At 41.4% G+C, this 22,103-nt stretch overlaps 1 protein-coding gene across 1 annotated transcript; it reads right to left on the reverse strand.

Moving 5' to 3' along the window:
- Positions 1 to 5,494: 5,494 nt before the first annotated feature.
- LOC110564144 (guanylate-binding protein 3-like) lies at positions 5,495 to 20,198 on the reverse strand. The gene is made up of 11 exons (XM_021661447.2): positions 20,047 to 20,198; positions 16,413 to 16,608; positions 15,674 to 15,801; positions 14,040 to 14,149; positions 13,646 to 13,842; positions 11,799 to 12,044; positions 10,341 to 10,621; positions 9,339 to 9,551; positions 8,184 to 8,286; positions 7,686 to 7,879; positions 5,495 to 7,423 (listed from the first exon to the last, which is right to left on the reverse strand). Exons 2-11 carry the CDS (start codon positions 16,600 to 16,602, stop codon positions 7,202 to 7,204), a joined length of 1,884 nt encoding a protein of 627 aa, XP_021517122.1. The 5' UTR covers positions 16,603 to 16,608; positions 20,047 to 20,198; the 3' UTR covers positions 5,495 to 7,201.
- Between the last annotated feature and the right edge of the window lie 1,905 nt (positions 20,199 to 22,103).

The following is a 22,103-nucleotide window of genomic DNA, read 5'->3' on the forward strand; positions in this document are numbered from 1 at the left end:
AAGTACGTGGCTGGTTTTCCCCATTCTTTTCCCTTTCTTGTAATATCCAGGGAGTGAGGGAAATAGAAACTGAAAGTATGTCCTGACATGAACCTGCTTTGTTTAGGGAGTCAAAGTTGAACGCTGACTCCCTGGGTAGCTTAGCCTTCTTATGTTTAAAAAAGGAAAAAAACAAAAGTCTTCAGTTTCTTTAAAGTGCTTATCTGTTGTCAGCTTCCTGTTTGATCCTTTAACCAAAGCTTCTTGAAAATGGTGAGAGTATAGAGATGCTGTTGTGTCCAGTGGAAGGAGACCCTGTGATTCTGCCAAGTACGTCAGGAGAGCTAACAACTCTGCATGTTCCCTCCCTGCTCTGACAGACTGAAAGTTCCCAGTGTGCTTCCCCTCGCTTTCTGGGGACATCCCAGATGACTCTCTGCCTTGGCCATTTGTCCAATACACTTGAGCATTCCTCATCTACAAACCCAAAGCTCCAAATCCTTCCAATACTAAGGTTTTTAAAGTTCTGACATAAAACTACAAGTAGAAAATTCTATTCTATGAATGCTTTCTTTCTTTCTTTCTTTCTTTCTTTCTTTCTTTCTTTCTTTCTTTCTTTCTTCTTCTCCTTCTTTTTATTTTTATTTTTTTTTTACAAATTCTTTAAAATATTGTATATGTCAACTGGGCATCGTAATGCATGCATATAAGTTGGAAGTGGAGACAAGACCAAGAGTACAAGGTCACCCTTATTAATCTTGAAGTTAGCCTGGGCTTCATGAGATTTTTGTCTCAAAAATTCAAATATGCAATGTGTGTGTTTGTGTGTATGTGTGTGTGTGGTGTGTGCATGGTATGTGTGATGTGTGTGTATGTGTGTATGTCTCTGTGTGTGGTATGTGTGTACTCACACACGTATGCCTCTGAGTGTGGGTGCATGCGTACTATGTTGCCAATACTCAGAAGACTATTTCACATGTAGGATCTCTCTTTTCACTCTTTTGGGGACAAATTGTGTTTGCTACTGCATATACCAGGCTGGGTGGCCTATGAGTTTGCGGGGATTTATCTGTCTCTTTCTCCTGTCTCACCATGGGATCAGTGGGATTAGAGATTTCACACGGGCTCTGGAAATCCAAATCGGTATGCCATGGTTGTGCGGCCAGAGCAGACCTAGATGCAGCTCAGAAAGTCTTCTCTGTGATACCTCAGGGCTTCCTGGAAACAACTTGACTTTTCAACATGGAGAAAACCATCCACCTGAATTAGCAAGATCGTCTTCCACCTCCATTGTCTTAACTGAGTGTTCAGACACATTAGTGCCCAACCTGAATAATAACCAAAAATAAAGAGCAGCTACCCCAGCCATACAGATATCATGCAGGTGAGATTCAAAACAGGCTATAGCCAGACTGACTCATCAGTTGATAGGGCCCCAATGAGTCACAACAGATACAATTTTATTATTAACGACATGCATTTCATCATTAACTCTCCGTAGTGCTTGTTAGGTTGAAGTCCTTATGGAAAAGATAAGAGTATTCATTTGTGCTCAGGGGTTATTTTGGTTTTTGTTTGTTCTGGGTTTTTTGGTTTGTTTTTGTTCGTTTGTTTGTTTGTTTGGTTGGTTGGTTGGGTTTTTTGTTTTGTTTTGTTTTGTTTTGTTTTTGTTTTTGGTCATAAGAAATGACTACATCTCCCAACTGGATTAACAAGACATACCCTGTGACTTTCCATGTAAGTGAATTGTGATTGGAAGGTTCAAGGTTCTTAACCAAGTTTCAGATTCTCACTAGTCCTGCTGTTCCTTATTTATATTCTGCTGTGAGAAATGGAAAACTCATATACAAGTTGCTCTGTTCAACTGATCACAAAAGGAATGGACACAAAGCTCACACTTGAATCTAGCCCCAAACCTACTACATACCTTCTGCAGTTAATTGTTATATAAACTAAGAAATACGCATTGTTCTCACAATCCATTAACATATCTGTATTTCATTGTAGAAGTATTACTGCAGTCAACTCTGCCTAGAAAGTTTTCTGCCTATCTTCCAAATAGATACAGATTCCCCAAACCATACTCTGGCTAGTTCTTATTCCTCCCTTCCTCTGTTTGGGCAAGTTTCTGAGATATTGTAGAGAATTTTCCAAATTAGTCAAATCAGAGAATGTAATGCTCTCAGTCTCAGAAGATGTTTTTTTCCGTTGACAATGAAGAAATTCTGATTAAGGGGTCAACGTAAAGAATTTGCTCCCTTATCTCCTCCCAAACCAGACACTGGAGGGAATTCTCACAAACAGCTCACACTAGAAGAAATTCCCATGAGCATCGCTTCCTGCAGCTTTTACCATTGACTTAAAATATGTCGGCACACCTGGGGGGGGGGGTGGCGCACACCTTTGATCCCAGCACTCAGGAAGCAGAGACAGGTAGTTTTCTGAGTTCACATCCAGTCTGGTCTACAGAGTGAGTTCCAGGACAGTCAGGGCTACACAGAGAAACCCTGTCTTGAGAAAACAAAATAAAGAAAGATACATTGTCACATGAAATAGGTAGGAACTTAATATTTGAGCTGCTTGTTTCTTAGGTGCCAATACTTACATAGTACTTTAGTTGAGAAAGATGTGTCTACTTTTCAAATTTTCACTTCCCTTCTCTATGAAGTGTTCTATGTAATATGCATAATTTAAAGGAGAGTGAGAGAAAGAATATACACATCAGTAAAGAAATCCTCTTCTTAAAAATGTACATGTCAGTCAGGTGTGGTGGTGCACACCTGTAATCCCAGCACTCAGGGAGGTAGAGGAAGGTGGATCTCTGTGATTTCGAGCCACACTCTTCTGCAAAGCAAGTCCAGGACAGCCAAGGCTACACAGAGAAATACTGTCTTGAAAAGCCAAAAAGAAAGAAAGAAAGAAAGAAAGAAAGAAAGAAAGAAAGAAAGAAAGAAAGAAAGAAAGAAAGAAAGAAAGAATATGTCTGACCACCAGGAGCCTTTCCCACACAACAGCTCCACACAAGCCGATTGCTCTTTCTCCCCTACTACACACATACTGACGTCTCTCTCCATATGAGCGGATGCAATCCTGCCCTGCTGAAATGTGAAATGTCCAGCTTCCCAGAGAACAGACTGTACACTGAGAAGACAGTTAAAGTCTGTGTGCATTCTGTGAACAAAGGGAAAGAGAGACCTGAGTGGGTACGGACTAGGGAGTAGAGATAATTCTAAGGACAGCCCACACAATGTCAAAGTACAGTTGTGAACGTGGCTTATTAATTGCTAAGCTGGTAGCATCTTTGCCCCTGAGCAGCCTCAGCTGAGCATCGCTTACATGTCTCATCTTTGCTGATAAGCATGGGAACAGCCTGCCTTAGATTCAACCCTGTGTCTTCTTTTCCCCTGGTGAATTCAAGAGAAGTCTTCATCCTAAGCTCCAAGATCCATCTGGAAAATGGAGATGGTTTGGCCTCCTTCAGTGGTCTATCCTATCTGGTTTATTTGTTGGTTATTAATCTTCATGCACAAAAGACTCTATACATGTCAAAGGCAATTTACTAGAGATTAAGAAGCTTTAGAGTTTTGACTTTAGTAACAGACCAATTAAAATATATTGGTAAAGCTATCCGTTTATATTTTTTGTGTATATTATTATTGCTCAAAGGCCTTTAGAATCACTGTTTATACTGATTTTTTTAAGTAAAATATGAGTTTCAGGGATAGCTTAGCTGGTAAAATGCTTGCTATGTTAGCCTGAAAACTTGGACTCAACCCTTAACAATTACAAAAAGATCTGGGCACAGGGGCACATGCTGGGAATCCCACTACTGGGGAGGTGGATACAGGACTCCCTGGAACTTCCTGGCCAGACAGTGTAGTTTAATCAGTAAACTCCAGGTCCCAAGAAAGACCCTTTTTCAAAAACAATGGGTGGTTCTTGAGGAATGACACCCAAGGTTGGCCTCTTTCTTACAATTTTAAAATTATTTTTGTTATATGTGTGCTACGTGACATATTTGAGTATGCGTGGACACATGTCCATGTGTGAATGCCCACGTGCATTAGTTGGCATGCGGAAATCAGAGGACAATTTGCAGAAGTCCGTTCTCTGCTTTCACCATGTCGGCCACGGCATGCATGTCATGTTATCCAGCTTTGGTGGCAGGCACTTTTATCTCCGAGCTGTCTCCCTGACTCTAATTACGTTTTTCTTATTTCCTCACTACAAATTTACTTTCACTAAATATGAATTGTTTTTATAATTATAGAAGTATGTATTCATAACAATTGTGGGGTTTTCATTTATAAAAGTAAATAAACCACTACAAGAGACAATCCCTGGTTATGTAGAGGGGGTTGCTTATTTACTTGACAGGGAGATATTCAATAAACGGGATTGTATGAAAAACTGTTGTATTGGAGTTTAGTTGGGCACAGGTGAGTTATAACAGCAGTTTAGACAGAAGAGGCTTCTTAGAGTGAGGGATTGTGCCAGCATGCAGACTTAGAGAGGACCCAAAGTTATGCTAGAGTTACTGAACTAAACAAAAGGGGGGGCATACTTGTTCCGACAAATAAATCAAAGATAGAGCGTGATACCAATAGAAGGTTGGAGTTGGGCAATTTTTAACTTTATTTCCATAATAATTTGCTTCAGATATTCTACAATAAGCACTGTGCAGAGAATTTCAATAGGCAGTTATGGGCGCCTCTAGTGAGCATGTTACTTGCCCTAATTTGAGAGAACCACTTTAAGAACTGGTGACTCAGCAGAATGAGCCCTAGTTTCTGAATCAGTTACCGAGCAAGTGTCACTTAGCATAATAATGGGTGGGAATGACAGGTCAGTGGAGTGTGGATTAAGAGTTAGGTTAGGAGAAGAAACAAGACTTCGTCCTCTGAAGTGGACAGAGCACAAGGAATGGTAGGTCCCATTACTCAGGACAAGCTGCGCCTTTATTAAGGGCCAGAACCTGCTGCTTTCTCCCCACCCCAGAGGGGAACTTGACCCAAATATCACCGTAAGGCCACAGTTGATTTCACAGAACTCCACTGTCTCGGTCCCCATGTTGCACATGGAGGCCTCTCCCGAGACTTCAGAGTTGCCTTGTGTTCCTGCTGTAGTGAAGTCATATGTAGGTGACTCACTGTGACACGGGGTTTTTCTCTAACCATAAACTTAGTGTCAAATTCTTGACTGTGAGAACCAAGATTCCTTGATATCTAAACATTGGGACTAGAAAGGTTATTCAAAGAATCTTGGCATCTGCTTCCTCAGAGCAAACGGATATGAAGAGACAAGGCTGAAGTGCTAGAGAGCCATAATGGTGGTGTTCAGGGACAGTATGAAGGAATTCACAGTGGTTCAAGAGCCTGAGAGAACCCGGTCAGTTAATCTGGGGTAAGCAACAGTGAGCAACAAAAAAATAAGAAATGCTGTCTCAAACAAGGTGGAAAGTGAAGACAGACAACAGAAGTGTCCAGCATGCCCACACTCACACACTACATATACATTTAATTTTTGCCAGAATTGAACTTTATTTCATATTGACAGAAACTGTGAAAAATAGGACATTTTCCCACATTACAGCACAAAAACTCAATGGAATATTTCTTATCCCAAATAAAACGTTTCGGGTGGTATATATAACTGAAGTAAGTTGATGTTCTTCAAAGTAAACCAAAATAGCAAGTGGCTGTTTGAAATTGTTTTAAATCCAAACGTAAGCATATCACTTCATTATTAACATCCTAGTTAGTCCATATCAAATGATCTCACTTAGCACCTGTTTATAAAGATTCTTCTCACCGGTTTATTTAAATAATATTCTGGACATACTGATTATCTAAAATCAAATGGTTTGTATTTTAATGTTTGCACAGGAGACTAATTCTCAAAAACTCCTTTACCTAAGATGAACATCTCGGGTTAGTCTGTTACTTGTACAGTCTAAATTGTATAACACACACATATATATATATATATATATATATATATATAAATTTAAAAGAATCATACATTTTCTAGGAGGGAGACATCGTTTAGTCTGTATCACTGGTGTGCATTTGCCAAACATTTCAACGCTGCAAACATTAGAAGTCATATGACCAAGGTTCATACTCCATGGCAGTAATGCTGGAGAAGGTCTGTACAAAAACTCTTAGCAATGTCAATCAACTGGAGGTTGATCAACTGGAGTTTATCAGTGAATTGCTTGACATTCACCATTCGCTGCTGACATGAGCTGTGCATCAACTCCATAGGCTGTGAAGGTTACATTGGCTGGGTTTACCAATGCTTTAAGTTTTTCAGTAAGAGAACCAATATTGAGGAAACCAAAGGATCACAAACTCTATGGCACTGGAGAATAGAAATATCTCTTATCAACACCAGTGTTCTTAACATCTGAGTCTTTTCTTCAACCCTAAGGGCGGGGGGGGGGGGGGGGATGACTTGTTTTCTTGGTGTCCTTCAACCCCTCTGGTTCTTAAACTCTTTCTGCCTCCTCTTTCACAGTGTTCCTGGGCGCCAAGGGGAGGGATTTGACAAAGGAGCCTCATTTAGGGCTGAGTGTCCCCAAGTCTCTCACTCTCTGTATCTGTTCCCATCTGGTGCAAGAGGAAGCTTCCCTAATGATGGCTGAGCAACGCACTGATCTATGAGGATAGCAGAATGTGGCTAGGTGTCATTTTATTGCTACTTTTTAAATATAACAGTAGTACTTGGTTTTACTCTAGGTTCCCTGGCCTATCTAGTCTTGGGTTCTTGGTCCCCCAAACCAGTGTCAGGTATGGGTCTCATCCTGTGGAGTGGGCCTTAAGTCAAATCAGATATTGATTGGCTGGCTGTCCTCAGGAGTTTTGTGCTGCAGCTACACTAGCATATTTTGCAGTCAGGACACTATTGCAGATCAAAGGGTTTTCAACCACGCTGGTGTTTATGTTTTTCCTTTGGTAGCCTATAGAGTATCTTCCTGTGCCAAAGACGGTAGTAAGGTGTCCTCTCTTTGGGCTCCAGCATAGTTCTCCATGTTTGATGATTTGAGGACACGTGTTGTCCTCAGCAGTGGGGCCTTGCCATCAGTTTGTGGAGAGTGACCTATATTCTTGGTTTTTGAAATTTAATATTTAATAAATGAAATTTACATAACACGAACTTCAAAAATAAGTTTCAGGAAAAAAGGAGCCAAACTTACAGTTTTATGACAAGAACTCTTTGCCTATTTCATTTGACTGCTTAAAATTTTCATCCCTAGACCAAGAAACTTACCCACGCTGGGCAATACTGAAACTAACACATTTCCAAACCCATCCAAGATTTGTGCATGCAATAAGCTATTCTGATCCTTAGTTTTTTGAATCTCTTTTTGTAGTTGGCTGATCTCTGAATCGATTGCTTCATATTTCCTTTTAAATCCCTCCTTGAGCATGTCTTCTTGGACCTATAAGAAGAAAGATATACTTAAACCATGCTTACTGAAGGTCAAGGGTCTGCATTTGTGACTCAAGTAGTTAAGGACACATATCTATTACTCTACCAAACAGTGCTCATTATGAATTTGCCGGATTCCTGGGTTATGGGACATGACCAAAGCAACCTGGACCCTGTGACTCCTTCTGCACCACATAAGAGCAAGAGATGTCAGACAAGGCTACACCTAAGCACTGTCCCTCTGATAAGGTCTGGGGCCCGCCCAGCCTCACCTTCAGTTTGTGTATGAGCATCTCCTCTTGCTCTCTCAGGATGTTCTTCCTTTCTGTCTCCATCTTCTCCTGCAGTTGGGCCATGTTTTCCTTGTAGGTTCTCTCTTGAGACTCCATCATTTGCTGCATTTCCTTCTGTTTCTGCCTTAGTAGCTCCTGCTCCCTCTCAGCCACCTCCTTCTGAGCCCGCTCAGCTGTGCAACAAGGGTTTGAGAGAGGGAAGACCCCAGTCAGGACTGAGGTCCCCTTTCTTGGGCTCAGAGACGCAGCTGAACTTGAAAAATGTAAGAGAGGAGTCTGAATTTCAGTCACCACACCCCAGAGCACATTTCCAGAATGCTTCTAGAAGGTACCTGTCATGACAGCTCAGGGAGACCAGACCGCCCTCTTAATGTCAGATTAGCAGAGTGTGCAACCTATATGGGAAGATCTTCCTGTCCACTCAGCAGCTTAGCAGAAGCCTACCCATCCCTGTGCGAGCAGAGTCCTCCCATGTACCTTCCATGGCCTTCTGGCCCTCAGTGAGGGCTCTGTCTGACTGCAGGATGGAGTCCTCTATGGGAATCTGTGACTGTAGGAAGCTCTGAAGGACATGGTTTGCCTGGTGAAACAAAAAAAGGTGAAATTGTTAGGTCACAAAAACACTCTTCGGAGAGAGCTTCCCTGAGCTGTCTGCTGAGGTTTGCTTGGATGCTAAGCGTGCCGAGCAGCCCCGCTTGTTCTGCTGTGGCCTGACAGTGCATTAGCATCCCAGGCATCCTGTTCTACAACTCCTAAATGTGCACAACAGCAGTACGAAATTACTACGTTCTTCTGAGGACTGAACTGTAACTTCTAAAGGGGCATGAACTTCCGGGTTACTGATGATATCGTCATCTAGCAATAAGGTATTAAAATCTGGGCATGGTGGCTCATGTCTGTGATCCTAGCACTGAGGACGTGAAGGTTGCTGGATTGCAAGTTCAGTGCCAGTCTGGCATTGTTACCTCAAGAGCCTATCTCAGAACAACATAAAAGTAAATAAAACCTAAATTAGGGAGGGTGTTGACTATGTGAACATTATTATTATTATTATTATTATTGCAACAATAATAATATTAATTGCATCATTATTTCTGCTCTCTGTTTATTCCAGAATAGTTTTTACCCTGATGTATCCAAATGACTATTAATATCTGAGACAAGATCATCAGAATCTCATGGACAAGTGTGTCTTTGATCTTCAAATCCCATCTATTAGCTCAGAAACAATTGCCTTGTATAGTCAGTGGAAAAAAATTGTTCTAGTCCAGTTAGGATTATTTATTCTAAACTCCTCTGGGGGAAAGACTGGTTTTCGGTTCATTGAGAAGGAGGATGGAGAGAGATGGGGGATATGCTCATTACACCATGTGTGTACGTGTGTGTGTTTGCGTATATGAAAATTTCTTAATGTAACACAGTACATGTGTAGTGTAACAACAAAATATACACAGTGAGAAATTTAGATAAAAAACAACAATAATCAGTTCTGGAGCTAGAAAAGCTTGAAGTGCATAGGTAGACATGCCTCTGCCATCACCTCGCAAACAGTTCAGTTAAGCTCTAAGGAGGAAGGAGACTTCCTGTTAACCCTGAGGCCCATCTCCTTGTTGCTTATGCCTCATTCCTCACCTTCACTCCCTTCCTGGGCGCCCGCTCATAGTCCCGCTCAACCTTCTTCCTGGCTTCTAAGTAGAGGCTGTGCCCTCCGGGAACAGAGAAGGCTCCACGAGAGATGCTCTCCCTCAGGGTCTCTGAAAGCTTCTCCAGCTCAGCCTGGCAGTGACTGAGAGATGCTGCTTCATTCTGTCTCAAGAAGTCTTTCTTTTTTTCCTCTATGGTGACCTGCCAGGGGATTGCAGAGATGCCAGAAAAGGAAACTGTGAAAACGGATCCAACTGTGATCATGGGGGAAGTAACGGACTCAGGTGTGAAAAGTACATCATGAAATAGGAAACTCTCTTCTGTCCCACATCTGAGCAACTATCTATGTAACCTTGAAAATTCCCTTTCCTTCCTGTGGCCAGGCTCATTCCTTGTGAAATAATAAGGTCAAATGGCAGAACCTTTGGCTCTGTCAGCAGCATGAACAGTGAAGATACCACAACTGAGCAATGGAAGGTAGTTGGCAGGGAGTTTCCTCCAGGAAATGTGTCAGTGAAAAGGTGACTCACACAGTGACTGAGACTTTATATAGGTTCATGAACCCTTCATTAATTCTTCTATGGAGAATATGGGTTTTGGAGACATAATGATAAAACTTTACATTGTACTTATAAATTACAGTCCGAGGGACTCCCTTGACTAATTTATGAGGCCCTTCAGATTGTTCAGGTGAGAATTGAACTCAGTTACATCTTGTTTCAGTGGTCTGGTACCCCTAGCAAAGCCTTCCCCCATGCTTCCCTGAAGCATGCTTATACCCTGCAAAACTGAGTTAATTCACGTGGGGTTTTCATGCTGTTAGATTCATTGAAAACTCCTACACATAGATGAAAAATTAATCTTTTGATCCTATAGAACCCTGTCACTCACAGGAATCAAGATGAATGACAAAGGCAGAAGGGTAGCCATTAATCAACACTCCTAAAGGTGGGTATCTGGAATAAAAAAGAAAACATGCAGACACAGTACCACCAAGTTCTTCTGGAATTGCTGGTGTTCATCCTTGAAGGAGTGCTCCATGAAGACAGCAATGGCTTCCTTCTGGCAGGCTGCATGCACATCCAGCAGCTCCTGGAAAGTGTCTGTGGGGAGCCTCACTCGCTGAGCCATCTGCTCACTGTAGTGGTCAGCTGCCTTCTGCACAGCTATGGAGTTCTCACGCTCAGCCAGGGTCGTCACCGCATTCTCCAAACATGGCACTGCTCCGCTCTTGATGGCGTCCACATAGGTTGTCACCAGAGTCGCCAGTCCTGAGCAAGGCAAAGAATGTTAAGTTTGACTATCAAGCTAGCTTTTGTTATTTTCACATGAATCAGAAATGAAGGAGGCTACTTAGGCAATGAAAGCTTCATCTATGAGAGCAAAGACCTATTTTGTGAGACCCAGCCTCAAATGAAAGTGATAATCTCAAAAAAAAAAAAAAAAAAAAAAAACCTTCAGGAATTTCAAGATAACAGAGCAGTATGTGAGGGGAACAGCTCTTAGTACAGCCATCATGTAACTGTGCAAACCCATTTCATTGAAGGATGTGTATATAAGACAATAGTTAATCTGTGTGGAGGGAGTTGTGTGTGTGTGCTTGTAGAAGCCAAACGTCAACCTTTGTTGCCTCAAGTGCCATCCCTCTTTTAATTTTATATTTTTCATTAATTTATTATCTCAGGTATTACATCCCGAACACAGTTTTCCCTCCCTCTCCCACCTCCTCCATAACCCCCACCTTCTCCATTTCCCTTCCAAAAAGGACAGGCCTCCCGGAGATATCAACCACAACATGGCATATCAATTTAAGATTAGGCAACTCTCCTCAGAGTACAGCTGGACATGTCACACCAGCAGAGGCTGTTTCTGACACTTTTGCCTGCTTTTAATTTTATATCTCATCGAGACAAAGTCTCTCACTGACTGGAAGTTGGCAAGGCTGGCCAGGCAGCAAGCCTCCAGAACCTGCCTGTCTCTTCCTGGCCCTCCGTTACACCTGTGCACCACCACTCTCAACCCTCCAGGTGGAATCTGGGGGTTGAACTCATGCTTGCAAGGCAAGCACTCTATTGACTGAGCCATCGACCTGACCTAACTTAACTAGTGAATTTTTGTATCTCAAACTTACAAAGAACTTTTAGAAGCCTTGGTTTCTTCATTTCTGTAGAACTGTCTTTTCTAGCTGGGCAGAGAAGCACTTGTGTCCTTGTACATTACTTCAAACACAAGTATTCCTTTTTCACCTTCAACTTGCTTCCTTGAGCACTGGTTATGTCTGAAGATTATTAGATTTTTAATAAAGCCCCATGAACAGAGACAATATTTAAGAGAAGCAAAATTTTCTGAGCGGTGTCTGAGTATCATATCAGATGCTAACCATTTGATCAAAATTTTACACACACTATTTCAAAGTAAGAGATATCCCCTGGGGCAAAGGTGACTCACGGTTTCCGTGGACAATGATTCCCTCTTTCAAGGTCTTGACCTTTGCACTGGAGAAGATGTAGGAACAGAATACTCTTGATTGCAGTTGGAAATTGTGATCCAACTGGTTGTCTGGAATTTCCTCAACGTGGACTAAGAGTTCTTTTTCTTTTATAGGTCGATCAAAGACAAAACACTTCCGTTTTGGAAAGAAGTGCCTGATGCATTCCCTAGGCATGTTAGAACTTTGGACTTTGAGACTCCTGCCTGTAAAACATATATTAAAAATTTGTTCTTTGAAACAACAGCCTTCAGGCTAGGGGCCCAGTGTTTTCTTTTACAGAGAGCTTGTGATTACAGCCATTCTTTTATCTCTATGTCTGCTGTTATCCTCACATGTTCCTCACTATTATCCTCACTATTCCTCATTAAAAAATCCAAGACAGTGGTTCTCAATCTGTGGGTCACAACCCCTTTGGGGGACAAATGGACCTTTTACAGGTCACCTAAGACCATTGGAAAATGCAGATATTTACATTATAATTCATAACAGTAGCAAACTTACAGTTATAAAGTAGCAATAAAAGAATTTTATTGTTGGGGATTAGGAAGGTTGAAAACCACTGATCTAAGACAAGGTTTATTTATGAGCAATGAAGTAATCATGAAGATTAATGGGACCATCCAACTATGGGATGAGGGCAACTAATCTTTGGTCTTCCCAGCACTTGGTATAGGCTCCAATGGATTAAGAATTTAACAAACTTTTACTGGATAATGGCAGAATGAAACCAAAGTGTTAGAAAAAAGTTTTCTGATTTTCCTGTACCTGTGTCAGAAATGAAACATGGGCCATAAAACAAAGTGATACAGAAAACAATTAAGATACTACTGGGGGAAAAATGAAAGATGAGATGATATCAGGTCAGGACAGAAAAATACAAATATCAGCTTCTGGTAGACATGCACCATAACTACACTCGGAGATTCTGTGCCTTGACAATTATGATGAGTAATGTTAACTCAATGTAACGTAAAGACTGTCTCCTAAGTCAGAGTCTGTTAGTCTTGACTGGAAAATACAGCAATCACATGCCACCTAGGCATTCAATGGATGTTTGTTGAAAGGAAAAAAGTGAATGAATGAATGAATGAATGAATAAAATTATTGAGCACCCTCTCTCAAGAGCTAAATATTATATATTTGACAGATATATTATGTCAAATATGATAACTGTAAGGCTGTCAAGAGAAGAGGGGGATGTTATAAGAAAGGTAAAATAAAAGATTTGAGTCTTCTTGAAAGGAAATATCAATGGTTTTTCTTAGCTATTTTTGATACGGTATTTCTCTAAGAAATCGTAAGTTGCCAAGTTACAGTGAAATACACTGTACAAAAGAATTGCAATCTGGAAGAGATCATTTCACTTCATGGGATTTCATGTGACCTGTGAACTCTTCCTCTGTGTATGTATGGACATATATACATAGATATGTGTGTAGAAAGATATGTATACATATATAAATATATATATACCATATTATATATTTAATGTTTAAGTTTATATATTTATATATATTTAGGGTAAGGATAAATATTGTTAGGGGTATATACATATGTATACACACACACACACACACACAGAGAGAACAGAAATACAAAGCACAATGTGTGGTGTGTGGATGTTATAGAACATACACAGCTAAAGATTTTCCAGAGTAATAATCACGGAAAACTTTCACCAATTGCATTTCAGCTATCATTATTTATTGTTGGCTTAGAGCTCATGTCAGTGTCAAATCAACATTTCTGCCAAGTACTGAACGAAACAGCTGGAGCCGTTTCTACCCACGCTAAGCCTTGATACCTGGGATGAGCTTAAGGGCATTCTCCAGGTACTCATCTTCTGTGATGACGCGTCCATCTAACTTCAGCTCTAGAACGAAATCTCGAACAGCCCAGATGAAGTCTGGAAAGAAACTCACAAACTTATCAGAGTCATCCATTTCTTCAGACCTAGCTGTGGATTTTGCCTTGATCAGCTCTGTCAGTTCAGTTACATAGCTGGGACCTTAGCTAAGGAAAAAAAGGCACCATTCCACCTTCTCAGATTTCTCTTACAAACCAATTTCACAAGCCCCCTCTTTTGTCCCTCATACCTTTTCCCTAAATCCTAAGAACTGAATAACATAAGCAATAACTCCCAGCTGCCACCTCTCCTCAACTCAATGAAACACGGCGTCTGGCCCCTGGAAGGATACTGCAGCTGCTCCAGCGCCTGGTGGTTGATGGTGCTCATGCTGTTGTAGACCAAGGTGCTGCTTAGAAGCACGGCCAGGGCGAAGATCCACGAGTCATTCTTAGGGTCACTCTGGAAGACACGTGAAAGCAGGGGACTTCAGACTCTAACCTCCATTCTTTCATTCATTTGTTTATTTGCTACGTAAGCAGAAACACAGCAGAATAATAGGATGAAGAATAACAAATTTATATTTCCTTTTCAGCATTGAAACTGACCCTTACCAGTTTCCATAGCCAAAACCAACAACACTGTCCAAATATGAAAAATGCTTGCTATGGTGCCTAAACACAATGACTGCACAATGTTAACTCGCCATTTCCTTAACAGGTCACTGAGGATGTCATGTTAGAGGCAGGAATATTTGTTGAAATTAACTGCTCTTCACAGAACATCTACAAAATATCAGGTACTACGCTGAGCTGCGTGAAAGTAAATTTTCATATAGCAATATGGAAGGGCAGAAAGTCCCATAAATATAGAAATAAAACCATGATGATCAATGTGCCAAAAGTAGGATGAAATGATAATAATGAAGAAAATGATTAATTTTAATAAGTGTCCAAAAGGGTTTTGTAACTTTAGAGCAATGTGGCTGTGTAACTGGGATATGATGGTAGAAAAACAGTTTCTTTCTAAATAATTGCTGGTAAGTATAATTACAGATTTAAATACATTCCACATGAGGGAAGATCACTACTTGGTAAATAAAAATTATTATAAAGTACAGATCTTATAAGTGCATTGCACACCTATTTTGTTTGACGGAAGCAGTTGCTATGTGTGAGGACTTGGAAGTTGGGGCAGGAAGTAAGATGTGACGCTGTGAAAGCTAGGCAAACAGAGTTAGATGCTGCCCAATCCCAGACACTTCCGGGTCAGTGGGTCATACCTGATCATCAGGGTATGCTGTGGTGTCTCCCTTATTCGTGTATAATATAGATTCTGTGCTCACTAGATATGAAGTAGCAGGCAGCAAATCTTTTATATTCTGAGGACATATTTTTTTCAAATCCCTATCTTGATATCCCTTAAAAAGTTGCTGAATTCAGATGAATAGAAGCAAAGCTTAGGTCAGACAGCAACTGGCTTCTATGAGAATCCATTTTGGTTTAATACACGGTTGGTTATTGGAAATTTTATACCCCATAATAAAATGTTTAGCCCTAAGGCTGCTGCTACTACCTAGAGTTACATCAAATTATCAGTGACCTCAAAGGTGACAACTTGCTTGGAGGAGGCATTATCTAATGAAATGAACTAGATTGTCTATTTCTGTGAACCCACAGCACCTTGCACACAGATCTCACGGTATATGTCTGCTTACTCCTGGACTTAAGCTGTGTGCCTGTGCCTTGCACTGCAGTACCTGGAGAAACCCTGACACCCAGCTCTGCAATACATACTTACTGAACTGTATTATTCACAGGGATGAAAGACTATCGTCCATGACAACAAAGTATCAAAGAAGCACCTTCACTAAGGGAAGCAGCTTACCCTCCTTATCAATAACTTGGTTGCAATCCTTGCAACCAGTGCAGAAGCTGGACTAAAGCAGCAATCAAATGGTATGCAAAGAATCAAGACCAGGCTTACCTTTTCCACATCACCTAACCCTTCCGTGTCCAGAAGCACGAGTGTGTATTCTGGCTTGCTGGGGTGAGGAACACACCACATCCAGATGCCCTTAGTTTCCGACCTCACTGTGGTACCCAGATTGAAGCCTGTACGAGAGGATAAGAAAGAACCATGGATGTATATTAATCCTTAGAATATAGGAAGCAGAGGTTCCACCCATAATGGTGCTCAGCTGATTCAGGTACAAGACATTAGGAGGAAAAAGTAGTTGCATGGTCTACATATAAAGAGGAAAGTAGTGGGACCAAGGCAGAGTGTCTAAAGATGAATAAGAAGAAAGCAGAATGACCTGCTTTTTTTTTTAAAGACTTGAGTGTGCGTTTTACAAAGTAAGACATGAGATGCAAATCGCAAGATGTGAAGAGCTCTTCCACCTTGTCTATGAGCCACTGGTACAGCCTAGCTCACCACATTAGCGAAAATTAAAACCAGGTGAGATTTTGGCAACAAAGTACAGAATTCTCTGTTGCTATGAATAAACATATGAACTACACCTAAAGTTTAAAAAGAAATATGTTGTCATCAGGAAACACTAAGCATGCAAATGTCCTGCAGTCTTGAGATTCACTTCTGGTTATGTTATACAAAGAGAAGTGATGTGACAGGAATTGATATGAGCAACAGAGAATGATCAGTTTGCATTGTCAGTGATTCCAAGTAAATGGCTTCTGTCCTTCTGTGTGAGGACAAGACTCACCATGGTTCTGTCCAGCCAAGCGGTTCATCAGGTAAGACTTCCCCGTACGGTACAGTCCAACAATGGCCACCACCACCACAGGCTGAGTAATCTTCTCAAGAATGTTTATTGCTTTGGGGTTCACCCTCAGCTCTTCATTCTCATTTTCTACTAGACAGATGGGAGCCTCCATGCTGGCACCAGATGCCATGGTCACCTGCAAACCCCAAGAAGCCTTCTTAGTAGAATATGAGCTCTCCAAGCTACCTCTAGTGGTGAGACCATTAGCCTGCGTTTGTACAATGTGTACATCTACTTAGGCTTCTTCTTTTCCCCCTTTGTTGTTGTTGAGTTCAGATGACAACGTTTCAGGAATTGCTCTGAAATAATCACTCCCAAATCGATGAGGATGGAAGAGAGGAGATGTATTCACCAATGGACCAAAGCCAAGATAGCTTCTGAAGCCTTCTGCACAGAGTCCAGTTTCCATTCTCATTTTATACTCTAAGACCACAAGGTGTGGCAAACAGGCAAGCAAGGGGGATTGTTTTCCAGAAGCATGCATGGAAGTTAGCTTTTTGCTTTACAAAGATATATGATACATTTGACAGGATTAAGCTTTCTTGGTCAGGTTAAGGGCAACGACGCATTGTGTCTTAGCTATTTCTCCAGGTCATTCTGTACTGGGATATGAAGTAAAGTCATCCTTGGCAACTAGCTGAGCCAAGTGCAGTGCTTTAAGTAAATTGAATAGCTGGTAGTTTCCACCTCATTCTGTTTCATTGAGGTCTCACGTAGCCCAGGCTAGCATCAAATATCCTGTATAGGCAGAATGGCTTTGAACACCCAACCTTTCTGCCACAAACTCTCCTGGTCTACTAAGGTTACCTGCATGCATCACCATACCTGGCTTTGTAATTGTGATTTTTTTTGCCTGAGGGTGAGGGCTTTGTTACATTTTAGGTGTTTTTTGTTTGTTTGTTTGTTTGTTTGTTTTGTGTTTGTTTTTCAGGTAGGATCCCACCAAGCCCAAATGGCCTCTAATTTTTGTAAAAATCTTTATTTATTTTTATTTTATTTCTTTTTGTAGCAGAGACTGGTCTTGAACTACTGGTTCTGCTGTTTCCACTGCCTGAGTGCCAGGATCATAGATGGGTATCACCATGCCAGATTTTTATGCTGCTGAGGATTGAAGCCAGAACTTCACAAATGCTAGCCAAGTTCTCTACCAGCTGAGACCAGCCTCAGAACCTTCAGCTTATTCTCTGTACTATGATAAATGGCAAGTATGAAGTTGGCTTATTTCTCTGAAAATACACCCTAATGAATAAATACTTCTGCAGGCAAAGTTCTGACTGTGGCAATGAACCTGTTAAAAACCCTGTGTATTCACATGGTCTATACTCACCTATAAGTGGATATTGGAAATATAATATAGGATAAACATACTCAAATCTGTATACTTAAAGAAGCTAAGCAAGAAGGAAGACCCTGGGTAGGATGATCAATCCTCATTCAGAAAAGCAAACTGGGTAGACATCAGAAGATGGAGAAAACAGGGAACAGGACAGGAGCATACCACAGAGGGCCTTTCAAAGACTCTACCCAGTAGGGTATCAAAGCAGATGCTGAGACTCATAGCCAGACTTTGGGCAGAGTGTAGGTAATCTTATGAAAGAAGGGAAAGATAGAAAGACCTGGAGGGGACTAGAGCTCCACAGGGAGAGCAACAGAACCAAAAAATCTGGGCACAAGGGTCTTTTCTGAGACTGATACTCCAACCAAGGACCATTCATGGAGATAACCAAAACCCCTGCAGAGATGTAGCCCATGGCAGCTCAGTGTCCAACTGGGTACCCTAGTAAGAGGAACAGGAGCTGTCTCTGACCTGAACTCAGTGGCTGGCTCTTTGATCACCTCCCCCTGAGTGGGGCAGGGGGGGAGGGGGAGGGCAGCCTTAACAGGTTACAGAGGGAGACAATGCAGATAGTCCTGATGAGACCTGATATGCTAGAGTCAGATGAAAGGATAGGCTAGAGACTTGATAGGCTAAAGTCAGTACCCTCCCCTATCAGTGTACTGGGGGAGAGGCATGGGAGAAGAAGAGGGAGGGAGGGAAGGAGGGAGGGAGGCAGAACTGGGAGGAGACCAGGGAGGGTGCTACAGCTGGGATACAAAGTGAATAAATTGTAATAAATAAAAAAATTAAAGAAAACCCTGTGTATTAAAGACTATTGCCTTTTCTTTTCACATGCTTTAGAGCCATGCATAAGTGCTGAACGAATGTTGAGGGAGTCTATAAGTTACTCAGTGGACCAGGGAATAAACACCAATCTGCCTTTCTCCCTTTTACAGATCCTACTACCAAAACTTCTCTGTCTGAATCAACTTCCCCAATTCAGCATTTCTAAACTGATCAATTTCTTAATTGGGAAGTATCAGTTATTCTCAACTGATTAGTGACATGGCATTATGGCATTATGGTACTCTTATTGGGTGCTGATCTTCTTGTGTCCTCTTAAAAGCGATGGGGTGTTTGTTCACTTAACATCAATTTAGAGTAGGTGTCGAATGGGAAACCCTAGTTCACTTTAAGTTCCGTGAAAGACATTACCTTAATGACCAGTTCTGTCTCTATTAGGAAAATACTGATAAGCATGTCACTTTTTTTTCTCCCTGTTCGCATGAAGGACTGAGTTATTATCCCGACTAGGAAGCTTTTAATGTACATTAAATAAGTAGAACTTCATAGCTCGAATTGGGTCATCTAAAAAAGCCATGGTTTCCAAATCACAAAGAAGACAGATAAAACTGCCTAGACACTAGGTTTTTCAAAAGTCCCCAAACCTGTCTGAAACCGTTCTTGGATGGACAACGTACTTTGAAACTGTTTGCAATATATCAAGGGGCTCAGGTTTTATTCCTGGTTTTAACCTTTGATTAGTAAGTGTGCCTGACTCCTGCACTGCAGGGAGCGAGAGTGCAGCTGGTACCACTAGAGGGCGAAAGGGATTCAGTCTTTCCGACTGTTTGTTCAACTCCTGACTGAGCACCGGGTGGAGCACCGAAGCTCTGTGGTGGTGAGGAAAAAACGCTGCCTGGAGCCTGGAGTTAGGTCCCTCTGAACTAGAAAGGAGTTGCTCCCCCTTACAGTGGAAAAGGTGCGCAGGATAGCGCAGATCCGGGCTGATCTCCCCATTGGAACGCAGCATCCCCTTGCCTGGCCAAAGCCCCAGAGTCGCCAGGCCTCCCGGCAGCACGGAACAACTTTGTCTACAAGCCGTGGGACCACCGAGCCATCTCTGGTCACCGTAGCCCACCCGCCAGCGTCACGCTGGGTACCCCAGCGTGGAGTTTGCGCCCTGGAACCTTGGGACCTTCCTGAAACTCCCTGCCAGCGTTTTGATCACCTCCCCCTGGTGGGACTGCCTTGCAAGGCCACGGGGGAAGGCGCGCTCAGTCCTGAGGTGAATTTGTTGAGCTGGGGTGGACGGGAAGGGGAGCTCCTCTTTTCTGAGGAGTAGGGGAGGGGGGAGAGGGGAAGGGCGGGACTGCAAGACGAGGAGGGATGGGGGTACAACCAGGATGTAAAGCAAATCAAACAAATAAACAAACAAAGATGTGTACATTAGGTACCGAGTCTCTGGCAACTCACCTGCCTGCGCAGATGATTCTCTGCACCTTGGCTCAGCGCGCTTAGACTCGCTGCTGCTCCTGATTCCTCCTGAAAGTTCTGCTCTTAAATACTCAGAATCAAACTGGAGGTTGCGTTCATCCTGTTGTGGGAGATAGAGAACTGAAAATGAAACTACATTGGCTTATGTTTACTTTCTGAGAAGTAAAACTGTTATCTGTGGGGGCAAGAGGAAAGCCAGTAGCCTGTCTTGCCTGATTCTCCGAACGCTGCCTCGTATTGGGCAACAACAGAGTATTGCAACAGGAATATGGCCCCTCCGGCCTCCATGGGCAATTAACTTATTCCGAAAAGTTGATGCAAACGAAAAGTTTTTAACTTAAACATTTTCAACCCATACGTGATATTAATACTGTACACATGAACAATCCCTATGACACACGTGGAATTGTGTTATTGACTCTGCCAATTGTTTACTGTCTGCTTTATTTACCCAACCATTGCGTGGCGTCTGCCATTGAGTATTTGTTAAATACTTGTTGAGTGGTTGTCTAATAAAGCATTTTAAAATCTCAGAAGTATATCTGATTATTTTTGCAGTGTCAGGAATGACGAGGAGACTCCAAGGAACAAAATGTGATGAATAAGGACACTATTTTGAAATAAAAAAATGTCAGGAGGAAAACAAAAGTTCTTTGAGGTCAATATAGAAGTAATATCCAAATATAAGCAGCAACTGTCATAAAAGTCTTTGCACACTCTAAATTAACCTCATAAACTTGGAGTTTTTTCACTTCTTCATAGTGCATATATCGTATTAGTCGTAACGCTACAATATGTCTCTGTGATATATATATCCTACTTTCAAGTACACATTTTTCACAGAATGGAAAAGTGAGTGAATAAATGAAGCAGATACCCCCTCTAGGTGCCATCAGTTATATGTGTTTGTAAACAATACATTAGTTTTATAATATTAAAATAACACATTACATAGGCTATAGAATGAAGAAGATTATCTTGTGAAGAAATAAAAAGAGGGATTTGATGATTTTACTGAAGAGCTATATCTATAATTTTTTTCTGGATCATTTGCTGTCTGAATTCAATTTGTGTGAAGTATGAGACAGTTCATCCAGTAGCAAAACATATTGCATGAAATAATTTAAGTGTCACAAAATAATTTGATTTCATTGTGATTTTGTATTTACAGCAACTTTCAGTCTGATGAACTATGTATGTTTACTAGTGAAGATCAGTCAAAACACACCACAAAGGGCATGACTGCGTAAGTCTTGGGAAATTATGATATTAAAAGTACTCAGCACATTTTCATTTCAGTACTAATTGTATTACCATGACTTGGTCTACTATTGAGGCATAAATTTCCTTGATAATTTAACATTCCAGCCACTAGTATCTTTTAAATAATAACCCACAGGAACCAAACACCAGTCCCCAGTATCATGAACCTCAATCCCTCTTAGAACTTTATGTCAATGAAAACTGATTTGGCTTAGAAGATCCTGCCTTCTTCTGAGCCTTTCTCTGCCCAGGTCTTGCTTTGATTCTTGGGACCAGCTTCACACTCTTCTCTGGGATGTCATGGACCATTTGTCTGTTGCCAGCTACAGAATAGAGTCCTGATTAAATCAAACAAGATCAGAAAGAAAAATGCTGACCAAACTTAAAACTACATTTGTGGCATTTCTCCTTCACTCAGAAAATTAAGTCACAAAGAAGAAGAACGTCTCAGCTGCCATTACAAAGTTCAATGAAACGTGGTGGTTTTTGGAAGGATTTTGCAGCTGCTCCAGGACCTGGAGGTTGATGGTGCTCATACTGTTGTACATAAACTATTGCTCAAAAGTATAGCAAGGGCAAAGATCCATGAATCATTCTCAGGGTCACCCTAGAAGCACGTGAGGGCAAGGGGCAAAGGAGTACACACTTCATTTCTTCTACATTTATTAACTATTTGAGTTGGGCTTTCTGTAGTTCTATAACAGACAAATCACAAAAGTTTGAAAACCACCAAAAATGTTGAGTCTAATTCTGGATGGTAACACCAATCCTTT

Source organism: Meriones unguiculatus, chromosome 10 (genome assembly GCF_030254825.1).
Source record: "Meriones unguiculatus strain TT.TT164.6M chromosome 10, Bangor_MerUng_6.1, whole genome shotgun sequence".
NCBI lineage: Eukaryota > Metazoa > Chordata > Mammalia > Rodentia > Muridae > Meriones > Meriones unguiculatus.